The 19,795-nt window shown below is 40.9% G+C and overlaps 1 protein-coding gene across 2 annotated transcripts in view; it reads left to right on the forward strand.

Moving 5' to 3' along the window:
• ACAD9 (acyl-CoA dehydrogenase family member 9) overlaps positions 1-19,795 on the forward strand; it is a 47,081-nt gene that overhangs the window by 9,122 nt on the left and 18,164 nt on the right. For both annotated transcript variants that reach the window (XM_075939739.2, XM_075939738.2), the window contains exons 4-9: positions 3,173-3,279; positions 4,203-4,303; positions 8,067-8,145; positions 9,926-10,097; positions 10,803-10,876; positions 17,813-17,888. In XM_075939739.2, the coding sequence (XP_075795854.1) occupies positions 3,173-3,279; positions 4,203-4,303; positions 8,067-8,145; positions 9,926-10,097; positions 10,803-10,876; positions 17,813-17,888 (609 nt within the window). The remainder of the gene's footprint in view (positions 1-3,172; positions 3,280-4,202; positions 4,304-8,066; positions 8,146-9,925; positions 10,098-10,802; positions 10,877-17,812; positions 17,889-19,795) is intronic.

Genomic DNA, 19,795 nt, shown 5'->3' on the forward strand with positions numbered 1-19,795 from the left:
ATTCCTACCAACAGAATTCCTACTTACCACTACTGGTTTGTGTGCCCTGGTATTAGCTCCAGTCTACACCAGGCTCTTGTGGCCAAACCAGAAGGTTTTGCTAATAGTTAGAACACTGGACCTGGCTTTGCGAGCATAGTGTAAAGTAAGGCTTCGGTTGGTGCAAACACTTGGTTCTTGTGAATCAGTACAGTGTTTGTGAGAATTCTCTTGTAAAAATCTCTAATGCATGTGAGGCCTTGAAGAATCTTGAGGGGTTTTTGTAACTAAAGCACACTATCAAAAAGCTAGGTGGACAACATCTCATTGGAATAAAACACTGCTTTTGGGTTTGAGACTTCTCCTAATCTTTAGTGTTAAAGTTGTCTTTATACATTTAGTCTTGTTTTTTGGTGGGTAAAGTTCATGACCTAATCTCTCTTGTGTATTTTTAAAAAAAGTTTTTCCTATGGGGTGACAGAGAGATGTAATTATGTCACTTTGCGTCCCGCAGAAACAAGCCCCACCCTGGCCCTTCCGAGGGCCTACATGGAGGACTTGGGCTGCCCGTGGCCTGGCCCTCCCCTTCTCAGCAGCTGGGGGAAAAGCAGGGTTGGCGTGGCTCTGGCCCAGCCCTTCCAGGCGAGGTCTCCCCATAGCGGCAGCTGTGAGCTGCACGGCCCTTCCCCTCCCCAGGGAGAAAGCGCCTGGGCTGGCGTGGCTGGGGGGGGGGGGAGAGCAAAAGGGGGGAGGGAAGAGAGAAGAGGCCTGGGTTGGCGCTGCTCAGGGTGGGGGAGGGGACCAGGCTGGCACTGTTGCAGCACAGCCTTCCCCAGTGGTTGGGGGGAGAGCTGGAGTTGCCTACTCCCCCCCAAGGGTGGGGGGGGGAGGGTTAGTGAGTGTAGTGAACAGGTGCCCCCTAGTATATTTTTAAGTCTGGAAGGTGCCTCAGGTCTGCTTGTTCTTTTTGAAGAACAAAGTTCATCATAAAATGATAAAGAATAAACTTTCGCTTTCCACATTGCTGCAGTCTTTTCAACAGACTGTTGTTAGCGACAGTTAAAAGAATGCGGTATTAGATTAGTTAGTTCTTCTTAGGCCTTCGGGATATTTGAAACATGAATGTTTACTGAGAGACCAAAGTTGACATCTGAAGAGTGGAAGAAGTTTCAGTGAAAGCATTAAATTGGTTTTGTGGAGTGTGGTATATATCTGGTAATGCAATGAAGACACTTCCAGGTGTTTGAGAGATTTCTGTTTGTTTAACGTGTAGTAGGTCTGTGAGCCTGGTAAACCATGGCTTGTCGTGCAAATGACTGTTACATCAGACCAACTGAGCCCAGGAAAGCAATATTGTAAGACACTACTATGCACTTGTAAATATATTGTACATGAACTTCTCATAGTATATGATGGGCTATATTGTAATTTGAAAGGGGGCATAATTAAAGTTGTACACATGAACATAATTTTGGCATTTGACTTTGATAGTCAGTCTTAAGACTTTTGTGTAAGGAATGTACAGAGGGACAATTTAAAAAAGTGCTTCGTTCTCCAGTACTTGGGAAATATATTGGTTTTCAAAAAGATGAATAAATACATAAGTAATGATATGTAAATTCTGTTGTTTGAAATTATTGGCTGGGCACTGCACAAGCGAGAACACTATTCCACCCACCTTGGGCGGTCCACTTGCTGGCTCCCGCATTCCTGTAAACTTTAGAAAAAGGGAATGAAAATGAAAACTGCGTTTTAATAACAATTTTCTGGGTTTGCAATTGAGGAGAAAAATATTAGTTCTATAACCCTGGGTGTCAAAATTATGCATATGTGAATTCGGAATGTAAAATCCTTGTTAATCAGTTTAAATGTTAACTGATTAAACAGGGTGGGGTAGGGAGGGGGCAGGCAGGGGCTACTCTGGCTGGGCTGGAGTGCTCCCTGACTGTGGTGGGCCCCACAGAGCTGGAGCAGTCCTCTGTCCATGGTGGGTTGGGAGCTGCTCCAGCCCACTGGTTAATGGTAATAAGCTTTACCCAAAAAGGATGAGGCTTACCTGTTAACTGGCTAACCATTCACATCCCTAATGTGAATGCTGGAAATACAAAGGAAAGATGCATAATATGAGATGAAATTATGGCTGTGGTTTTTTCCTCCTCGCCCGACTTTTCTGTGCTCCTTGTACATATATTGTTTGTTTGTTTACAACAGAGGGTCACAGAATGGGAAAAAAATTCACACCCATGGCAAAATAGTTTCTCAAAGTATTTAATTTTTATGTTATTTAAACATCTTAATAGTGTCTTTTGCCATTATTTAGTACCCATTCAGAAAACTGAACTCTTTTTGATCTTTCTCTTCTCTTGTGATGTGCAGGCTAACATGGTTTTTGCTTTTAGTCTTCATGTTCTTGTCTCCTGTACCAGCTACAATGACATCAGCATTGTTCTGAGAGTAAAGTTTGTTAAATGCTATACTCCCTCTGCTGGCTGCTTCTGCATCTGTTGAGTCAAAAGATTTTCCGTGAACAATAGCTGGCTTTCTTTTAAAGGACTCTAAACCAAACCGCAGTGTCAGATGAACGATCTTTCAAGTATAAGTTTAATTTGTCCTAATGCCCCTTTGATGTAAACAGGTATTCTGTAGACTTTTTCTAACATTCAGTGGACTGAATCATGTCTGTTCTAGAGCAAGTATTTTTAAACTTTGGGTCACCAGTTGTCAGGATAGAGCTGAGCTGGCAGTGGCCATGCCTGCGGACTCTCACGTAAATAAAACATCACTTATCAGGGTAGAGCTGCAACCCAACATTTGAAAACCCCTATTCGAGAGGGATATGCGCAGTGTCAGCTTGTCATGGTAGAACTAAAATATCTATGCTTCTACCGCTGACAAATAAATATCCACAAGCAATTTTTAAAAGGTGATTTGTCTCTTCTAAAATGATTTCCTCCTGAATTGCTATAGATAGAGAGTTGTTCACTTTTTGGGCAAACAATATGCTTGTTACAAGTAATGTATTATTAAAGGCTTCCTTAGTGTTCTTTGAGCATTTAGGACACTGGTAACTTGTTGTGGTTGGTTTGTTTTTGTTTTTCTATACTGAAGTATTTCTGTCTATAAGGACGTCTTTTAAAACAGTGACATGTATATTGATTGACAAAAGAAAAACATTTTTTTCTCCCCCCCTCAGGTGGACTTGGTCTCTCAAATACAATGTATGCACGTTTAGGAGAAATAATTTCTCTAGATGGGTCTATTGCAGTTACTTTGGCAGCTCATCAAGCAATAGGGCTTAAGGTAACAATGGGTTATTTAAATGTTGTACATGGCTTGGAGAGGCCAGATGGGATGAACTTACATTCAAGTGTAGATTGTGCGTGATGGATCTTAATTTATTTGTAATAATAAATGAAAATTAATTACCAGCTGTGCACAGTAAATTAAGTTATATTTTTATTTCATGCTAGTGTGCTATAATTTTTTTCAAGAGTGATCCTCCCATACACTTATCTTTGTCATTTAAGATCTACTAATGCAAAGTGCCATAAAAGAACAAAGTACTGTTTATTATTCTCCTCTTGTGTCCAGTCTGGGATAATTGCAGGTAACACTTCCCACTGCCAGAGAGCAATCAAAAAGTTTTGTTGAGACTCTGTATCCTAACCTGGTACAAAAAAGCCTCTTCATTGGTCTAAAAACATCTGATTGTAACTTGGACTGCCTTTGATAAGAAGCCCTGCCTATAAAGGTCTAAAGAAAAATATTCGTTTGATATGAAACAGTCTGAAAAATAAGTAAATCATGCCTTGTTCTTTGCTTAATGCCCTTTTTATTATAATACAGTAATGGCACTAAAAGTGCTGCATTTTCTAATAGAGCAGGCTACCTAAAGGACTAAGGGGCTAATTCATGTTTCATGCTCACTTTGTCCATCTCAAAGAGAGTAATTGCTATGAGGATTTCAGCTGATGGTTGATTACTAATACCCTGTCCAAAAAAGTGGTCTAATACCAGCTTATGTCATGTATACAATCGATCAGCTATATGATGATAGCTTTATTAGACATCCATGTCAAACAGTCTGTTAAAATCTTAATACCACCCAATTATGCATTTAATGTTCAATTTTTCTGTATATTATGAATTAAACATTCTCTGAATGGTTTTTTACTTTGTATACATCATGACAAGATGGTAAGTCTTATTCATGTCTTTATTAGGGAATCTTGATTGCTGGCACTGATGAGCAGAAAGAAAAGTATCTACCCAAATTAGCATCTGGGGAGCATGTTGCAGCTTTTTGCCTTACAGAACCTGGAAGGTAACCTCTTTATTTTTACAACAAACATTGTTTTATTTTATGACGTTTAGTTTGCTTTGTTATAATGGCACTGGTTTATCAACATGAGATCTATTCAGTGTGTGTGACTTTAAGGTGGGTCTTGTCAATAACGATAGAGAAGAACTTTGGAAATGGAGGTTGTTCGGATCTCTGAACTATATGGTTGTTCCTTCAGAAGTTTACAACTGAAGATGGCTTTAATACAGCTTTGAAATGTTACTCTGCAGAAGATTCACCTATAGCTCCTGTGAAATTACTTTTAAATTTAGGCTACATTGGCCCAAACCTTGCCATATCAGACACCTTAATTTATCAGTGAAACTGAATCTTGTTTGAAGGAGCAATATTCTGACACCATGAACACCGAACTGGTTACTTTCTGCTTCTGTGATAGTTAGAGAAAAATTATAAAAACTGAGCCAGGTATTGAGGAAGCTAACAGAAACAGTATTGAGAAACCTTTGTGCTTGTCTGTGTGCAATTCGCACAATAGCTTGCTGCGAACTAATTGTTTGTATGAACAAGTCCTTAGTCTTTCATTGAAGGTGTATAAAATTTTAATGGATTTCTGGCAGCATCTTTGTCAAGCTTGTGTTATTTATTTGGTTGGCTGTAGGTAAGTTATAGAAGTGGTATGTAGTTTCTGCCTACAAATCTCAGAGTATCTGGTTTTGCTTTGATTCTTGAAGTGAAACAAAGAAAAGCCTTAGCACATTTGAGCAATGTGTATCGGGTTTTTAATTTTTGCTGTAAACTCTGGTTTTGACTTTGGATCTGTATGGACTTTTAAGAGGAGACTAGCATTTTCTAGAACATATTGCAATAAGTGCTTTATTTATTTGCCTGAAGTGTTATGATGCAATAGCCCCACCATAGTTTAAGACTTTTTTCCATCATAAGCCAGGCTTTGGCCTTCCATCTCCTGTCGTTTGTTCCATTTTGAAGATGTGGACCATTAGCAGGGGTGTGGGGGTGGGTTTTTTTTAATTTTTTTTTTAAACATGGTTCAAACATGATTTTTGAAGTGACACTTGGGAGCAGGAGGAAGAGAAGCAGAATAGGTGCTAATCATGTTTTGAAAATTCTTCCAATGTGTTTTTAGCTGATTAAGTTTTTCTCACATGAAATCTAGAACACCGATGCAATCTGTGAAAAGAAAAGGAATATTTGAGTTATTTGGTGACAAATCGATAACATCAAAGTTCCATTTGCTACCCAGCATTTTAAGGGTGTATGGCTTAGATTGGTGGACACCAGGCTTTCATTTATCAGGGGAAGGGGGCAAAAATACCCCAACTGTCACATTCCAGGTAAAGTTTTAACACCTTGTGGTTAAGATATTAATCTTGGAAACTGAACAAGTTCAGTCTGGAATTGGAGACTGTATTTAGAATCCTAGAACTGGAAGTAACCTTGAGAGATGAAGTCCAGTCCCCTGCACTCATGGTAGGCCCAAGGAACATCTAGAGCAGGGATGGGCGATAATGTTTGATGGGGGGCCACTTCAAGAATTTGCTAAGAGGTCAAGGACTGCACTCTTCCGTGATATTAATGGAGGAGGTGAGGGCCTGGGATGGAGGCTGGGGGCAGAAGGGAGCTCAAGATAAGGAAGGGGGGTGCAGGAGGAAGTTTGGGTGAAGGAAGGGGTTGTGACTTGGGGCAGGCGATCTGGGTCCAAGAGGAGATGCAGGGTCCAAAGCAGGTATGGGTGCAGGAGAGAATTCTGACCTGGAGGAGCTGTCGGGGAGGGGGTTATGACTAGGGATGTTACAAAGCAGATAATTAGGTAACTGTGTCACTGCTGAAAATCTCAGCAGTTACATGCTACGGGCTCTGCAGTATAAGCTTTATACTGCAGAGCCCATAGCACAGCTGGCTCCCCAGGAGCAGAGCCAGCTGGCCCCATTCCTGGGGAGCCGGCTGTGCAGTATAAGCTTTATACAGCAGAGTCTGCAACAGGAGCCAGCGAGTGCTGGGAGGCAGCTTTTAAGTTGTCTCTTGGCCCCACTGCCACCCCACAATGCAGGCACTGATACAGAGCCAGCACATGGGGTTATGGCTAGTTCCCTGGGAGTCGGGCAGGAGCTTGTGTGAAACAGTTCCTTGTAACTGATCATAGAGCTGGAAGAGACCTCAGGAGGTCATCAAGTCCAGCCCCCCCCGCCCAAGGCAGGACCAACCCCAACCAAATCAACCCAGCCAGGGCTTTGTCAAGCCGAGACTTAAAAACCTCTAGGTTTGGAGATTCCACCACCTTCCTAGGTGGTGGAATCCAGTCCAGACTTAACAGTAAACTGTTTGAATGGTTATCCTATTACATCCCTAGTTGTGAGTTGGGGCAGAAATGCAGGAGGGGGTTCAGGAGATTGGATTGTGATGTAGGCCAGGAGGAGTTTGTGATCTGGTACAGGATCTGGGAGGAGGCATGGGTGCAGGAGAGGATTCTGACCTAGAAGAGTCCCATAAAGGCTCTTGTGCATTTCAAAGGGTAAGCACCCTTGTGAAGCCTGGAGTGAGGGGAACTTACCGCTAGCCCTGGGCTGCACGCAGAGCTCCACATTCCTCCTTTGAAATATACAAGAGCCCCTGGACAAGAGCAACAAATACATACCTGTAGTTAACAGTATATAGGGGGTGACTGAGGAAAAGGGGTCTGAATTTATTGAACTAAAACATTCATATTCTCCTCATTGCTCCCCTGGAAGTATATATTATTGACCTTTTACATTTGTCAGCATACAACAATATACAGTGTACACAGTAGGGATGTTAAATATCAGTTAATTGAATAGTTGATTAACTCAGGAGTTCTTATTGGTTACTCGACCAGTCTGTAGTCCCTGTGTGTGGGGGCCGACCGCCAATGCGCTCTGGCCCCACTCCTGAGGAGCCCCCTGCTATCCCATGCTGCTACCTCTGAAAAAAGCAGCTTCCCTTGCGGACCAGCTGCCTGTTGGCTGAGGCTGCCTCTGATACAGAGGCAGCAGTGATGGTTGGCAGCAGCCACTGTCTGAGTGAGGAGGGGACCGAGCACCCAGACCTGGGGTGAGCTGGAAGTGAGCGTGGCTGCTTTTCTGTCTGGCTCCTAATACACTTTAAATGCAGAGCCATAGTGGGGGATTTGATCCCAGTCCCAGCACAAGTCAGTACTAAGCCAGTCTGCTGGCCAATCTGCTAAAAAATGTACTGGTAATGTGGGGTGTGGGTTAGCATTAACCAGTAACCTTTTGCTTATCAGTTAAATCGACTACACTGTTACATCCCTAGTACACCGATATTCATTTTGTGAGGCCTGCCAACTATTCCACTTTTCCTTTCTGTTGTGCATTGCTTTCTTTCAGGATGTGCAACAATATAGCTGTGACTTATGATGAGTTGCTTCTGTGCTTCAAACCAGCTATGTGTTGAGACTGTTGGTTCCCCCCCCCCCCCCCTTCTACATTCAAGTACTTAAAATTGTAACAAAGCAAAGTTGCTTCTTGGGAGTTTAATTTCTATAACATTCTACCTGTTTCCAGTATTGCATGGTACCATGCAATATAAAATAAGAGCAACTCCAGATAAAGCTCTCTTCAGAGGACTACGGTTGAAGATATATTTCTTCAGCAGCCTTTGGATTTAGAAAGTTGCACCTTTATTTAGACACTGAACTTTAGGCATCAGTTGGAAATTTTGGGACTATATCTCTATCCCTTATATTGTTGGAAACTAAGCACATTTTTACTGCTATTTTGGCTTCTAGTGGAAGTGATGCAGCATCCATCCAGACCAGAGCTACCATGAGTGAAGATGGGAAAAGCTTTTTACTAAATGGCTCAAAGGTATTTATCCATGGAGTGATGAACTGAAATATTTATTTCTGGTGTGAGTTTTATAGAAAGCATCCTTACTTCGTGAAGCAACGCTGATCGTCTTGCCAAACGAGAACTTAACTTGTCAGTTTCATCTGAGGTCTGAAGATCCCAAGTTAGTCAAGGATGATGTCAAAAATACAGTTCATTTAGTTTTGAGGCCAAAAGGAATTATTTCTCAGAAAATAACCCTTGGTAAAAAAGATGAGGAAGCTCTCGCTATGTGAATGTTCTCTTTCTTCTCTGCATTTCCCCATCCTGTTTCCTGCTTTATTCCATGGGGATAAGAAGCTGTCCCTCACTGTGAGCATCCAGGTGAGGATGAAGCCTGACTCTTTTTTCCAGTTCTCTCCCTTCTCTGCTTAAGGTTTTGTTGAATACTTAATTTTTCCTTTAAACGCAGACTTGGAAGTAAAGCTGCTCAGGACACTATTATTTCATCAGAGTCACAATGCATTTAGTGGAACACATTGGTTTCAATCAAGTTTTTGATGTATGAAAATTTTGCTTGTTAGGGAACTGACCTGACATGCAGAAGACCCAAATATAAGTCCCTGTTCTGCCTGATTCAGAACAGGTTTTTTATCCATTGCAGATCATTCTTAAATGGAGCCAGGGGCTTGAACCTGGAGTCATGGTTTCAGGATTAATTTGACCCTCTCAGCTCCCTAGAGGGCATTCACTGAACATTTCAGACTTTATATTAGGGGTGGGGAACCTAAGTCCTGGATCCAGCCCCCAAGGCTTGGGGCTCCCCCTCAGCATCGGGGAGCCTGATCTGGCACTCCAGCCTTTTCCACTTCCCCCATGGGGCTGGAGCGCACACAATCTACTAGCCTGGGCCTCCCAGGCTCTGGCGTATGAGGGGAATGTGGGGAGTCTGTCTGCTTCTCAGTTGGGGGCCACATCAGTGAGGGTTTGTTGGGTTGGTTTGATTGCTTCTCACTTGTGTGTGGCCCCCAACTGATTTTTTTTTTCTATGGATCAGCGGCCCTTGATCCAAAAAGGGTTCCCCACCTGTGCTTTATATCCATCACCATTGTTGGGTGGAGACCCGCATCTCCCACTCCGGACCTGGGGTTTAAGTTGGCAGTCACTTTGCACCTCCCTGTTGTTGCCCTAGCAATCCAGATGGCGCTCCAGTACCTGTGACTTGCTCTTTCTCCTGAGGGCACTACAGTGTACAGGAAGCCCTCACCATTCGTGGGGAATATGTTCTTGAGATCACTATGTATGGTTAAATCCGTGAATACTGGAAATGTGAGGTGTTTCCAACAGTAAACAGCCACGCTTTTCTACCCACTTCTAGTTTCTGGCAGTGACGATGTACAATAGTGATGAATTGTGATTCTCATGGTATTTATATCTCTGGTTATGTTTCACTGTGTCATATTCCTGGTGACGTTTCTTGTTACTGTGCAGTTCTGTTAGAATGCACTGAAAGTGTCATCACGCTGTGTCATGTGCTTGGGCTGGTGCAGTGCAGCACGCTGCAGATACCGAAACAGTGAATGGTGAGGACTTCCTGTACACCAGTTGCCAATCGGCTTTCACAAAGCTTGTTCCTAGGGCAAAAGTGTTAGGGAAAACACATGTTTTAAGAAGTTGTTATCCTCTGGTCTGCTCTGTTTGGAAGTATAGTCTTGTCATAGTCTCAAAGCCTGATCGCTCCTGTTGTGAAATAATCAAGCATTGTACCTACCACAGCATGCACACAATTACTTTTTGTTCTTCCCACTTCCTCCCCCAGATTTGGATATCAAATGGTGGCCTTGCAGACATTTTCACTGTGTTTGCAAGGACTGAGGTTGTTAAAGATGGTGTAAAAACAGACAAAATTACTGCCTTCATTGTTGAAAGAGCCTTTGGTGGAGTTACCAGTGGAAAGCCAGAAGATAAACTGGGCATTCGAGGATCTAATAGTAAGAAGAGTTTGCATTCAATTTTTTCATAGACGTGTGTTTCATGCATGTATTGGAATCCCCAAGCAAATCAAATCTGGTTGGATATTGCACTACATTCTAACTTGATGGGGTGGGGTTTGAGTTGGGTTCCTGTTTTTTAGACATTCTTCTCAGTTGCATGCCAGGACAGTTCAAAATGACCTTTTACAAATCATCATTAACTAATTATCCTTCTCATCTGCTGTCATTCATTTCTAAACACCTGACACATTCATCTTGCCATGGAAATTCCCCTTGGTGTGCTAAACTGAGATTATGCAATAATAAGCATCATTACCATGGTACAGCTGCCATGGGAGCTGGTTTCTCTTAGTTGTTCTGTTGATTGGTAGCTCTTATGCTTCCCTATCAATCATTGTTATCTATGTTCTTTCAGTCTCTCATCTGGTTCCAGGCTTGAATGTAGTTCGTCCCACTAGAGCTGTACACATTAGAGATTTGATATTTTGACGTACCTTTTTAACATTACATAAATAAAATGCCTACTCTGAGCTTTCTCCCCATTAGCTTCTTTGACAAAGTATATTAAATTCTGTTGTGTTGGATTGGGAATAGTCCAACTCCTAGTATAGAAAGGTTAAGTTAAATTCTGAACGTTGCTTTATCTTTTAATAGTATCAGTGAAAAGGTTTTTGAAATAATTGAACACTATTTGTATTTCAGCCTGTGAAGTGCATTTTGAAAACACAAAAGTGCCTGTAGAGAACGTTATTGGAGAAGTAGGAGGGGGATTTAAGGTGAGTTGTGAAGAATAATTTAATACTGTATTTAAACATCCCCCAAAGATGTCTTTGGGGAAAAGAATTTGTTGTTTGGCACCACTTTAAAAGGACAAACACATTTGTTAATCTCTTAGATCAGTGTTTCTCAAAGTGGTCCGCAGATCCACTCTGAGAAACCTGCTAACTGGCTGCTCCCGTTTGTTTACCGTTTCTGCAGCCACGAAGCCGCACGGCTCCCATTGGCTCCAGTTCACTGTCTGTAGCCAAGGGGAACCACAAGAAGCAGCAGCCCGGCTCATGCCACTTCCTGCGGCTCCTCTTGGCTGCAAATGGTGAACCGGAGCCAATTGGAACAACGTGGCTCTGTGGCTGCAGAGCTGGTAAATAAACAAATGGGAGAGGCCAGTTAGCAGGTTTCTCAGAATGGCTCCATGGACCACTTTGAGAAACGCTGTCTTAAATCAGTGATAGTCTTTAAAGTGCTACATTGTCCTGCATTTTGCTTGTCTTAAATCACTGAAAGTGAAAAAGATTAGAGGACAGAATTGCTCTTTTATATACAGCAGGTTTCTTGTGCCATGTCATGTTCTCTGTTCTCATGGTCACTTCCTTTCTTAAGTGCTATAGTGGATGTAACAAACCAGCTTCCACTATTGCCATTTCATTAGATGGTGCTTCACTGTTTCCATCCAAGATGACTAAAACTGTTTGAAAAGAACAAGTGTTGCAAATTTCATTAACTGGGATGGGGGATACAGAACAGATAGCAGCAGCGTTGGAGAAAATTGAACAACTGTGCATGTCTTCCCCAAAGTGAATGTGCACCAGTGAGTGAGGCTGTAGCGGCACTTTGAAATTTGCCCATCCTCCATCCTTGCTCTTGTAGCTACCCCCTCAGTCATCCAACCTGCCTCAGGCAGAGCTTACGTGCCAAGGGATGTAAGTGCAAGGCAGCAGCCTTCAGCTACAAAATTATATTTTGCGCCTTTCTTTGACGCTTAGCATTACTGAAGAAGTGTACTGATCCAGTCCTTCACAGTAGTCAATGGAGACTCCCCTGCTAAGCCACATGTAGCTGTCAGCTGAGGAGGGACGAAGGAGAGTGGGGAAGTGCCACAAAAATACCAAGTAGGATGATGTAGGGAGGGGAAAGAAACAAGAAAAGGAAAACAAAGCTGGCAGAAAGAGAGCGGGTTGGAGTGGGGAGAGCAGGAACTGCCAGAGGACATAAGGTGGCTCCTCATCAGCTAATCATCACAAAGGCTTCTACCCATATGAAAGGCAGAGAGCCACTGCTAAGAGACCCAAGCGTGAACTGGGTGAAAACATAAAACTGGGTATTTATATGTGAGCATGAGACAGGCTGCTTCCTTATTTAACATTTACAGAAAGAAGCCTTTCTATAGAAAAGAAAAGATTAGAACCAGAATCAGCTCTTGAATTTTCATAAATGGAATGCAGTGATAAGAGTTAAGGATTAACCTACAGTGAAAGTAATCTTAGTGTTTAAATTACACCCATCTCCAGAGAAATAAAGATGCTAAATGTCAACAGAAAAATGATTGGGGGTGGAGAAAGGTAGAAATATTGTGTAAGAGTTCATTGGATAATCAATAGAGAAAATGGAAAAGTGAAGATATGGAGTAGCCTATACCCAAAGGCTGCATTTTATAACATCCACCCAAAAATATGTCAGGAGTCTGTAAATCATCTGGATTAACAAACTGCAAAGAGTAAGAGAGGTTAAAAATGAAGCCCAAGAAAGAGTAATTTCAGGTACATGAGAGCAGCGAAGACTGAAAATGAAGTTGTTTTGAAAGTGGGGGGAACACAAGGACAGGTAGAGAATGAGAAGATTGGAAAAGAGATTAAAGTAAATAGGATGTTTAAGTACATAAAGAGCATGAAATCAATAAAGGTGGCACAAGGGACTCTTAAGAGATAGAAAGGGCAAATTATTTACAGAAAAGGGCAGGTCAAGTAATTGAATTCTTGTATTTAGTTTATCAGTCAGTTAGTTCAGATGCCAGAAACCAAGGTAGTTTTCAAGGGGAGCAGAGAAAATACTGGAAAAATTTTTTGATTGTGCTGGAACAGGTGATCAAAAAATTAGAACTACCTTGAAGTAAGTTTTTTTTCGTTTGTTCAGGAGATATATTTAAATTACACTTGAAATGAAGGTTGAATATGAAAGTGATCCTTTGTTCAGGATATAACAATTGTCTGTATTTAAAAAGATATTTAGGGTCTGTCTGGTAATATACAAACCTGAGCTTTATTTCAGTGGGGAAATACTGAAAACTTTGATCAGAAACTGAATAGAGACATATGAAAAATAATGACTTGTCTGCGTAATTCACAAAGGACACTGTGATAATACTAAATACATCCTAATATAAGTAAATGCATTGCTTACCTGTCTTGTTAAATTCACTGCCATAGGCATATATTTATCACAGAGAACTTTCAAGCATTACAGATGGTTTTGGTAAACCTTATTTAAAGATTTGGACTTATCCTGATCTTAGCAAAATATTCCTTTCTCTTATGTTTATGAAACAAAGTTCAAACATTCTCAAACTAACTACCCTTTTTTGTGTCAAGTAATGTATCAGCTCATCAGCTTTCTGAACTGAAGTCTGATGCGTAAATGTAATGAATATTCACATAGAATCATAGACTACTAGGACTGGAAGGGACCTCGAGAGGTCATAGAGTCCAGTCCCCTGCCCTCCAGTACTGTCTAGACCATCCCTGATAGACATTTATCTACCTACTCTTAAATATCTCCACAGATGAAGATTCCACAACCTCCCTAGGCAATTTATTCCAGTGTGTAACCACCCTGACAGTTAGGAACTTTTTCCTAATGTCCAACCTAAACCTCCCTTGCTGCAGTTTAAGCCCACGGCTTCTTGCTCTATTCTCAGAGGCCAGAAAGAACAATTTTTCTCCTTCCTCCTTGTGACACCCTTTTAGATACCTGAAAACTGCTATCACGTCCCCCCTCAATCTTCTCTTTTCCAAACTAAACAAGCCCAATTCTTTGTCTTCCTTCATAGGTCATGTTCTCTAGACCTTTAATCATTCTTGTTGCTCTTCTCTCGACCTTCTCCAATAAAACAATATTTACCCTAAATTATCACTAAGAATTGGGTATAAAAACAAATGATGTTCTTTTAATTCTTGCACATGTCTATTCCACTGCAGGTGTATGTGCACCTAGTGCACAGTTGTCAGAAAACATTATTCCTCAGCATTACTTAACTGGACAGATCAAGCGCCTGTCTCCAATGCCATTGTATGCTGGTGTAAGAGGAAGGAATCACCCCAACTCTCCTCCGTTGCGGTTTTCCACCACCGGTGAGAGTTGGTGGGATCTCAGACTTGCTGTCATAAGCATCCCTTGTATATGCTATTGTCACTAGGAAGTAATTTTTAAGTTTTAGCTAGTTTCTGTCAGATTTGAATCTTAAGTCTTTTGGGACTAGTTTTCATCTTATTCCTGTACTGAAACAATGCTGTGCTCATCAGATTGTAAGTCCTGCCATACCATATATGCCGAAATCTGTGATGGTCAGTGAGCCACACCCAGCCTGTCGGAAACTTTTGGGAGAATCCTGCATTGGTGACACGTTACATTTTGTCAGATTTAAATCCTGCTTAAAAAATGATAGAGCAGTAAGCTCAGATGCTGCACTGGGAGGCAGCACTTCACAGACACACCCTCTTCCCCATCAGACTCATCTCACACAGCTTGCACCCCATATATCTCAGCCTTGGCACAGGGCATGTCAGAAATGTCTGCAACTCCTCTGTCCCATTCATTGGTACTGAAGGAAAGACTTAAACCCTCCTCAGGCTCAGGGTCTCCCTGGGGGTTGTTAGTTTCAAAGCCTAATAGAGGCAGAGACTCTAAGGCCAGGTCTGTACTACACCTGGAAGGTCAGCTTAAGGTATGCAACTCCAGCTATGTAAATAATGTAGCTGGAGTCAACATACCTTAAGCCGAGCTTGGTGCTGTCTCCATGGCCAGAGGTTGATAGGAGCAAATTGAGGAATACCAAGGGTGCCCTCAGCATTAGATTTAGCAGGTCCTTGCTAGATTTGCTAAATCTAGTGCCAGAAGATTGATCTCCAGTGTGGTAACTAGACATGGCCTTAACATGGTACCTTAACATGGATTATCGTTCCATCCATTTTCTACATTTTGTTTACAAATTATTTTACTTCCTAAGTGCCTGGTCCACATAACATTCGTTGAGTGATCTTACACTATAGAACTGGGCCATAGCATCTAGTTCATTTCTGCCCTTCCTTCCTGTCTCTTTTCCATGTCCCTTTTCAGGAATCACTTTCACAAGTACCTTTTTCAGTAGGTGGTCAAGTTGCTTCTTCAAGCAGGGACTGTAGAGGTTCTGTTGGGGCTTCCTTCTATGGACCCTGCCTGAAGCCTTTCCCCTTTCTTTCTGATCCCTAACGCAAAAGGTTGTCTCTTACATCTGAAATAGTCCTGAAAATTGAACAAATTTGTGAAGTAAAAAAAATTCTACATGGCTATCTTAGGCTCAGTTACTACATGGAGCAGGAGGACTGGTACTCTGAGTTAAAGGACACTTACTTCTGTGCATCAATACAACACAGCCATTGCATGTTTTGCAGATGGCTAGCCAATGAGTCTAATTATCAGTTCAATCTCTCACTTGCTACTTTGGTGTTCATAAACTGCATAGCAGTGGTGACTGGACATCTACAAAAATCAGGAGTCCATGTGTTCCCACACTTAGATAACTGGCCATTAACAAGTTGAGGCTTGAAATTGAGAGGACAGTTTCTAACTCTTATAAAGTAAAGTTTTGGAGCAGACTTCCAAAGGCAAATAACTTAATGGGCTTCAAGACTGAACTTGATAAGTTTGTGGGAAGGGTATCAGATATTAGTGAGGAAAGTTTAAAGCAACATGGAACCTCAGCCAGTTATCCCTGTGAATGACAATAGCTTCTGTCAATGGAAGAGCCTCTCCACTGAAATAGTGTTGTCCACGTTGGCACTTCTGTCAGTGTTATTTGTCATTGGGAGAGGAGGGGTTCCCACATCTCTAGGTGACAAGTGTTACACTGGCAAAAGTACTAGTATACACATAAGCTATGACCATGGCAGCCTAGTGCAGGGTCTCACCCCAGCTTGCTGCAAACTTAATGTTTGTATGTAGAAGTCCTTAATCTGAACCGATGCGTTAAAGCATTTAACTGCAGGATTATCATCCCTGTAGGCTAAATGTATCAGTTTTAGTCCAGCAGTGAAATCTGGAGAAATGGAAACATGAAGTTAAAATCTTCTTGTTCATGGACGTGTTTAGTATAGCCTTCAAAACCCTGAAATTGTAATGGTTTCAGCTTGATGAGCTGTGACCTTTACTTACTTTGTTTGGCAAACACCCATATTATCTCTTCAGTGACCCAAAACATTTTAACAAAATGTGTGTGCTAATTTTGAACACAGTGTTCCAAATTTCAGTTCCCTCCCTTTTAATAACAATTAGGTTTTTATGTCCATTTATCAACGTTCAGTACATATAACTGGCTTATTTTTCTAAAAATTAGTATTTTTTTCTGCAGTGAGGATTTTGGCTGTTTGATAGCATCAAAGCTGGTTTTCAAGTTGCTTTGACCTTTCCTCAGTAATATCAGACTTTGTCAGTAGCTAAGGTTTAAGCCAGGCATGTCCAAAGTCCGGCCCGGGGGCCAATTGCGGCCCGTGTTCCGGTTTAATACGGCCCCCCAGGTAATTTGGCAATATCTATCTTTTATGGCCCCCAACGAATCCATATGTATTGAGATGAATACATTGTAAAATCTCAGTTAATGTCAGTTGGTCTAAATCAGTTATAAATATATTTGGACACAACATGTATACTTGGTGTTATGTTCCTGTTCATATTTTTTTAACTTAAAAGTTGACAGACAACCTTTATTACCAATAATATGTAATGTACTTTACAATGTTCCTGACATATATTTCAGCTTCCTGGATTTTTTTTTCATCTGGCCTTCAGATATGAAAGGCAGAGTGATTTAACACCTGTTTAGATTTGTCATCCATGTGACGAAATGAAAAGTATGCCGTTTGCAATAAACTTTGCATAAAATAGTTAATTTGCATTTAATTTTAATGGTTCAAAGAATGTCAGGCAAAATGGTCGGCCCTCACGCATGTTTACTTCATCAAATCTGGCCCTCTTTGAAAAAAGTTTGGACACCCCTGGTTTAAGCAGTTAAATTGTCATGTGAGTGTTAAATAGTGAAAATCTATGGAAAAACAAGATTTTTGCATTTCATGAAACTTCTGCAAATGCTTCTCAAGCCCAGGTTTCAAGGCCTGTCTGTGCTTTGTGCTCCCTTGCTTGTTAACCAGCAATTGTGAGCCATGTATAGATATATCATTCCAATAATTCAGTGTTATCTTACTACTCTTGATAGATTTATTTATTTATTTATTTTTGGTCATTTAGTTTCATGAGAGTTTAGATTACTGTGAAATTGTAATGCACTAAGTTGTAGGTGTTCTACAGAGACTTTTCTGTTCATTCCTGTTCTGTTGTTAGCCATGACTTTAAAGCACCTTTGCTGGATTCCCAATGAAATTCCCAAGGACTAAAAAATAACATCAAGCTTCTGATAACTAGGTTTCCTGTTTTTTGTTTGTTTGGTTTTTTTTTTATGTTGTCAATGTAGATGTCTTTCATCTGATGTTCTTTCTGAATAGTTCTGTTTTGAAGTATTGCTGCAGGTAACTTGTTCATTTTTGGTACACTTTCTGCAGAGGAACGTAATGAAGTTTGGAGGTGCACTGGTATCTACCAACTTTAAAGTTAAGGCATTTTACAGAAATGGAGCACATTTTACTGAAAGTGTACCTTATTGAATAAAAGCCTGTATTTCTTTATTGTAGGTGGCTATGAATATCTTAAACAGTGGAAGATTTAGCATGGGTAGTGCATCTGCAGGAATGATTAAGAAACTGATAGGTAGGTAAAATGAAGCTTACTGCGTTTCTGGGAGGAATGAAATCATCAATCCTTGCATTACAAAAGAAAATTTAACATCCTGTAAAAAGACACATGACACCTCTTTCAAAGACACATTGTAGTAACTGCATTCATTTCAGATATGACTTTAGAAGTAGAGCATCCTTTGAAAGCTATGTTACGTTACTTTTAAAAGCAGCCAGATGTTGGAAGTGTGTGTGTGTGTGTGTGTGTGTATCTATATATCTATATCTATATTTATATATATAAAATGAAAGCTGCCTTAATATTTGGACTTAAAAAGAACATTGTGAAGTAATTCCAGGCTCAAATTTTACATACAATGGTAGCTATTAAAATCACCTTCCATCAACAGTTACCGCTCCCTGGTTTTTGAAAGATCTCAAAATTTCCCTATACTATAACAATTGTCTATGCCAGTGGTGTGTAACCAGTGGGCTGTCTTCTGGGTGGGGGGGCCGCGGGAGAGGAGGAAGGTCGCAGTGCTGTGGTTCAGGCCAGCCAGTGTTTTCTTTTCCTGGCTCGGTGCCCTACGTACATGGGATGAGGTGAGTGGAGTGGTATTTAAAGGGTCCACACTCTTTCCTCCCCCCACTCAACCAGAATTTTCCCCAGGGGTCACAAGTGCAAAAAGGTTGCGCACCACTGGTCTGTACTGGTAAATACGATTCCTGTGCCTGGGGAACAGTATTAAGTACCTCCACCACCATTTGCTTACAAGCCCTTTGATAGTATCTCAAATGACATCTTCAGTCACTTCCTAGTACTTGTATTCAAACTTAGCTACTGCTTCATAAGAAGATACCATCAAACAGGAGATTTTAGCTTGGTATGATATTTGCTTTGAGAATCATGACTTAAGTCGTCATTGGTGCTGGCTGCAGTTCGGAACTTCTGTGTCTCAAAAAATATTGAGTTTTTTTCTCCAGTTGTAATGAAAAGCTCCGAAAACGTGTGTTTTTTTTTTTTTTTTTTTTTTTTCCCCCCCCCCCCCCCATAATTGAATTTCTACAATACTTTATGTGGGGTAACGCATGTTCCCGTTGCCGGACCCTTTTGTCATCTTCTCATCAAAATATGCTCTCCGGGATATCTGTCTTTCCAGAATCCTAGGTAGTGGTGGGCTTTAGTGGAGCCAAGCAGGCAGGAAACCAGGTAGGCAACCTGGCCTGCCTGCTTCATTTCCATTGAAAGTTTTGATAGAATCAACATGTTCCTGCGGAATATTTCTCTTCTGTCAAATAAGTATATTCTGACACAGCTGTTTCCCTGAGGAATTTTTTTACCAGTTCTACTCTGTTATCTAGTGAACTCAAGGTAGTCGTGTTGCTTAATGAACTACTGAAAGATCCTCAGATATTGCATGGCATAAAAACCTACGTACTAGTTAGATAGAAATTTAAACTTATCATACAGGAGCCTATGCGTAGTCTCAGATCTGAAGGCTTGCATCTGTAGGGATCTGGCTAAAGGTGTTACATAACAAATCCTTAGATGATGTACATCTCTTTAAATTTAAGAAAAGTAAGTATCTTTCAACTGGTAAATTCAAGTAAGAATAATATTACTGAATGAACGTCACTACTTGCTCAGAAGCTATTTCATAAACAGTAAATGGTTCTGGAATTGGAAAAAATACCACAGAGTGTTTTCATTTTTATAATGCCTTAAATGAAAACAGACATATTAATGTAATCCCCCAATAGAGGGGTATAAAAGAACTGCTAATGGGATTTCTCTCCTATAATAAGGCTTTTAAAAATCTCATTGCTCCTACCATTCTTTGCTTCTTAAATTAGGATTTTTATTCTAACTTTTTAGAAGCAGAGTTTTATTTGCAAATTTTTAGTTTTTTCTTTTGTACCATGCATCCTCTGTCCACTCAG

The sequence above is a fragment of the Pelodiscus sinensis genome, chromosome 11 (assembly GCF_052426305.1).
Source record: "Pelodiscus sinensis isolate ZL-2025 chromosome 11, ASM5242630v1, whole genome shotgun sequence".
Taxonomy (NCBI): Eukaryota; Metazoa; Chordata; order Testudines; family Trionychidae; genus Pelodiscus; species Pelodiscus sinensis.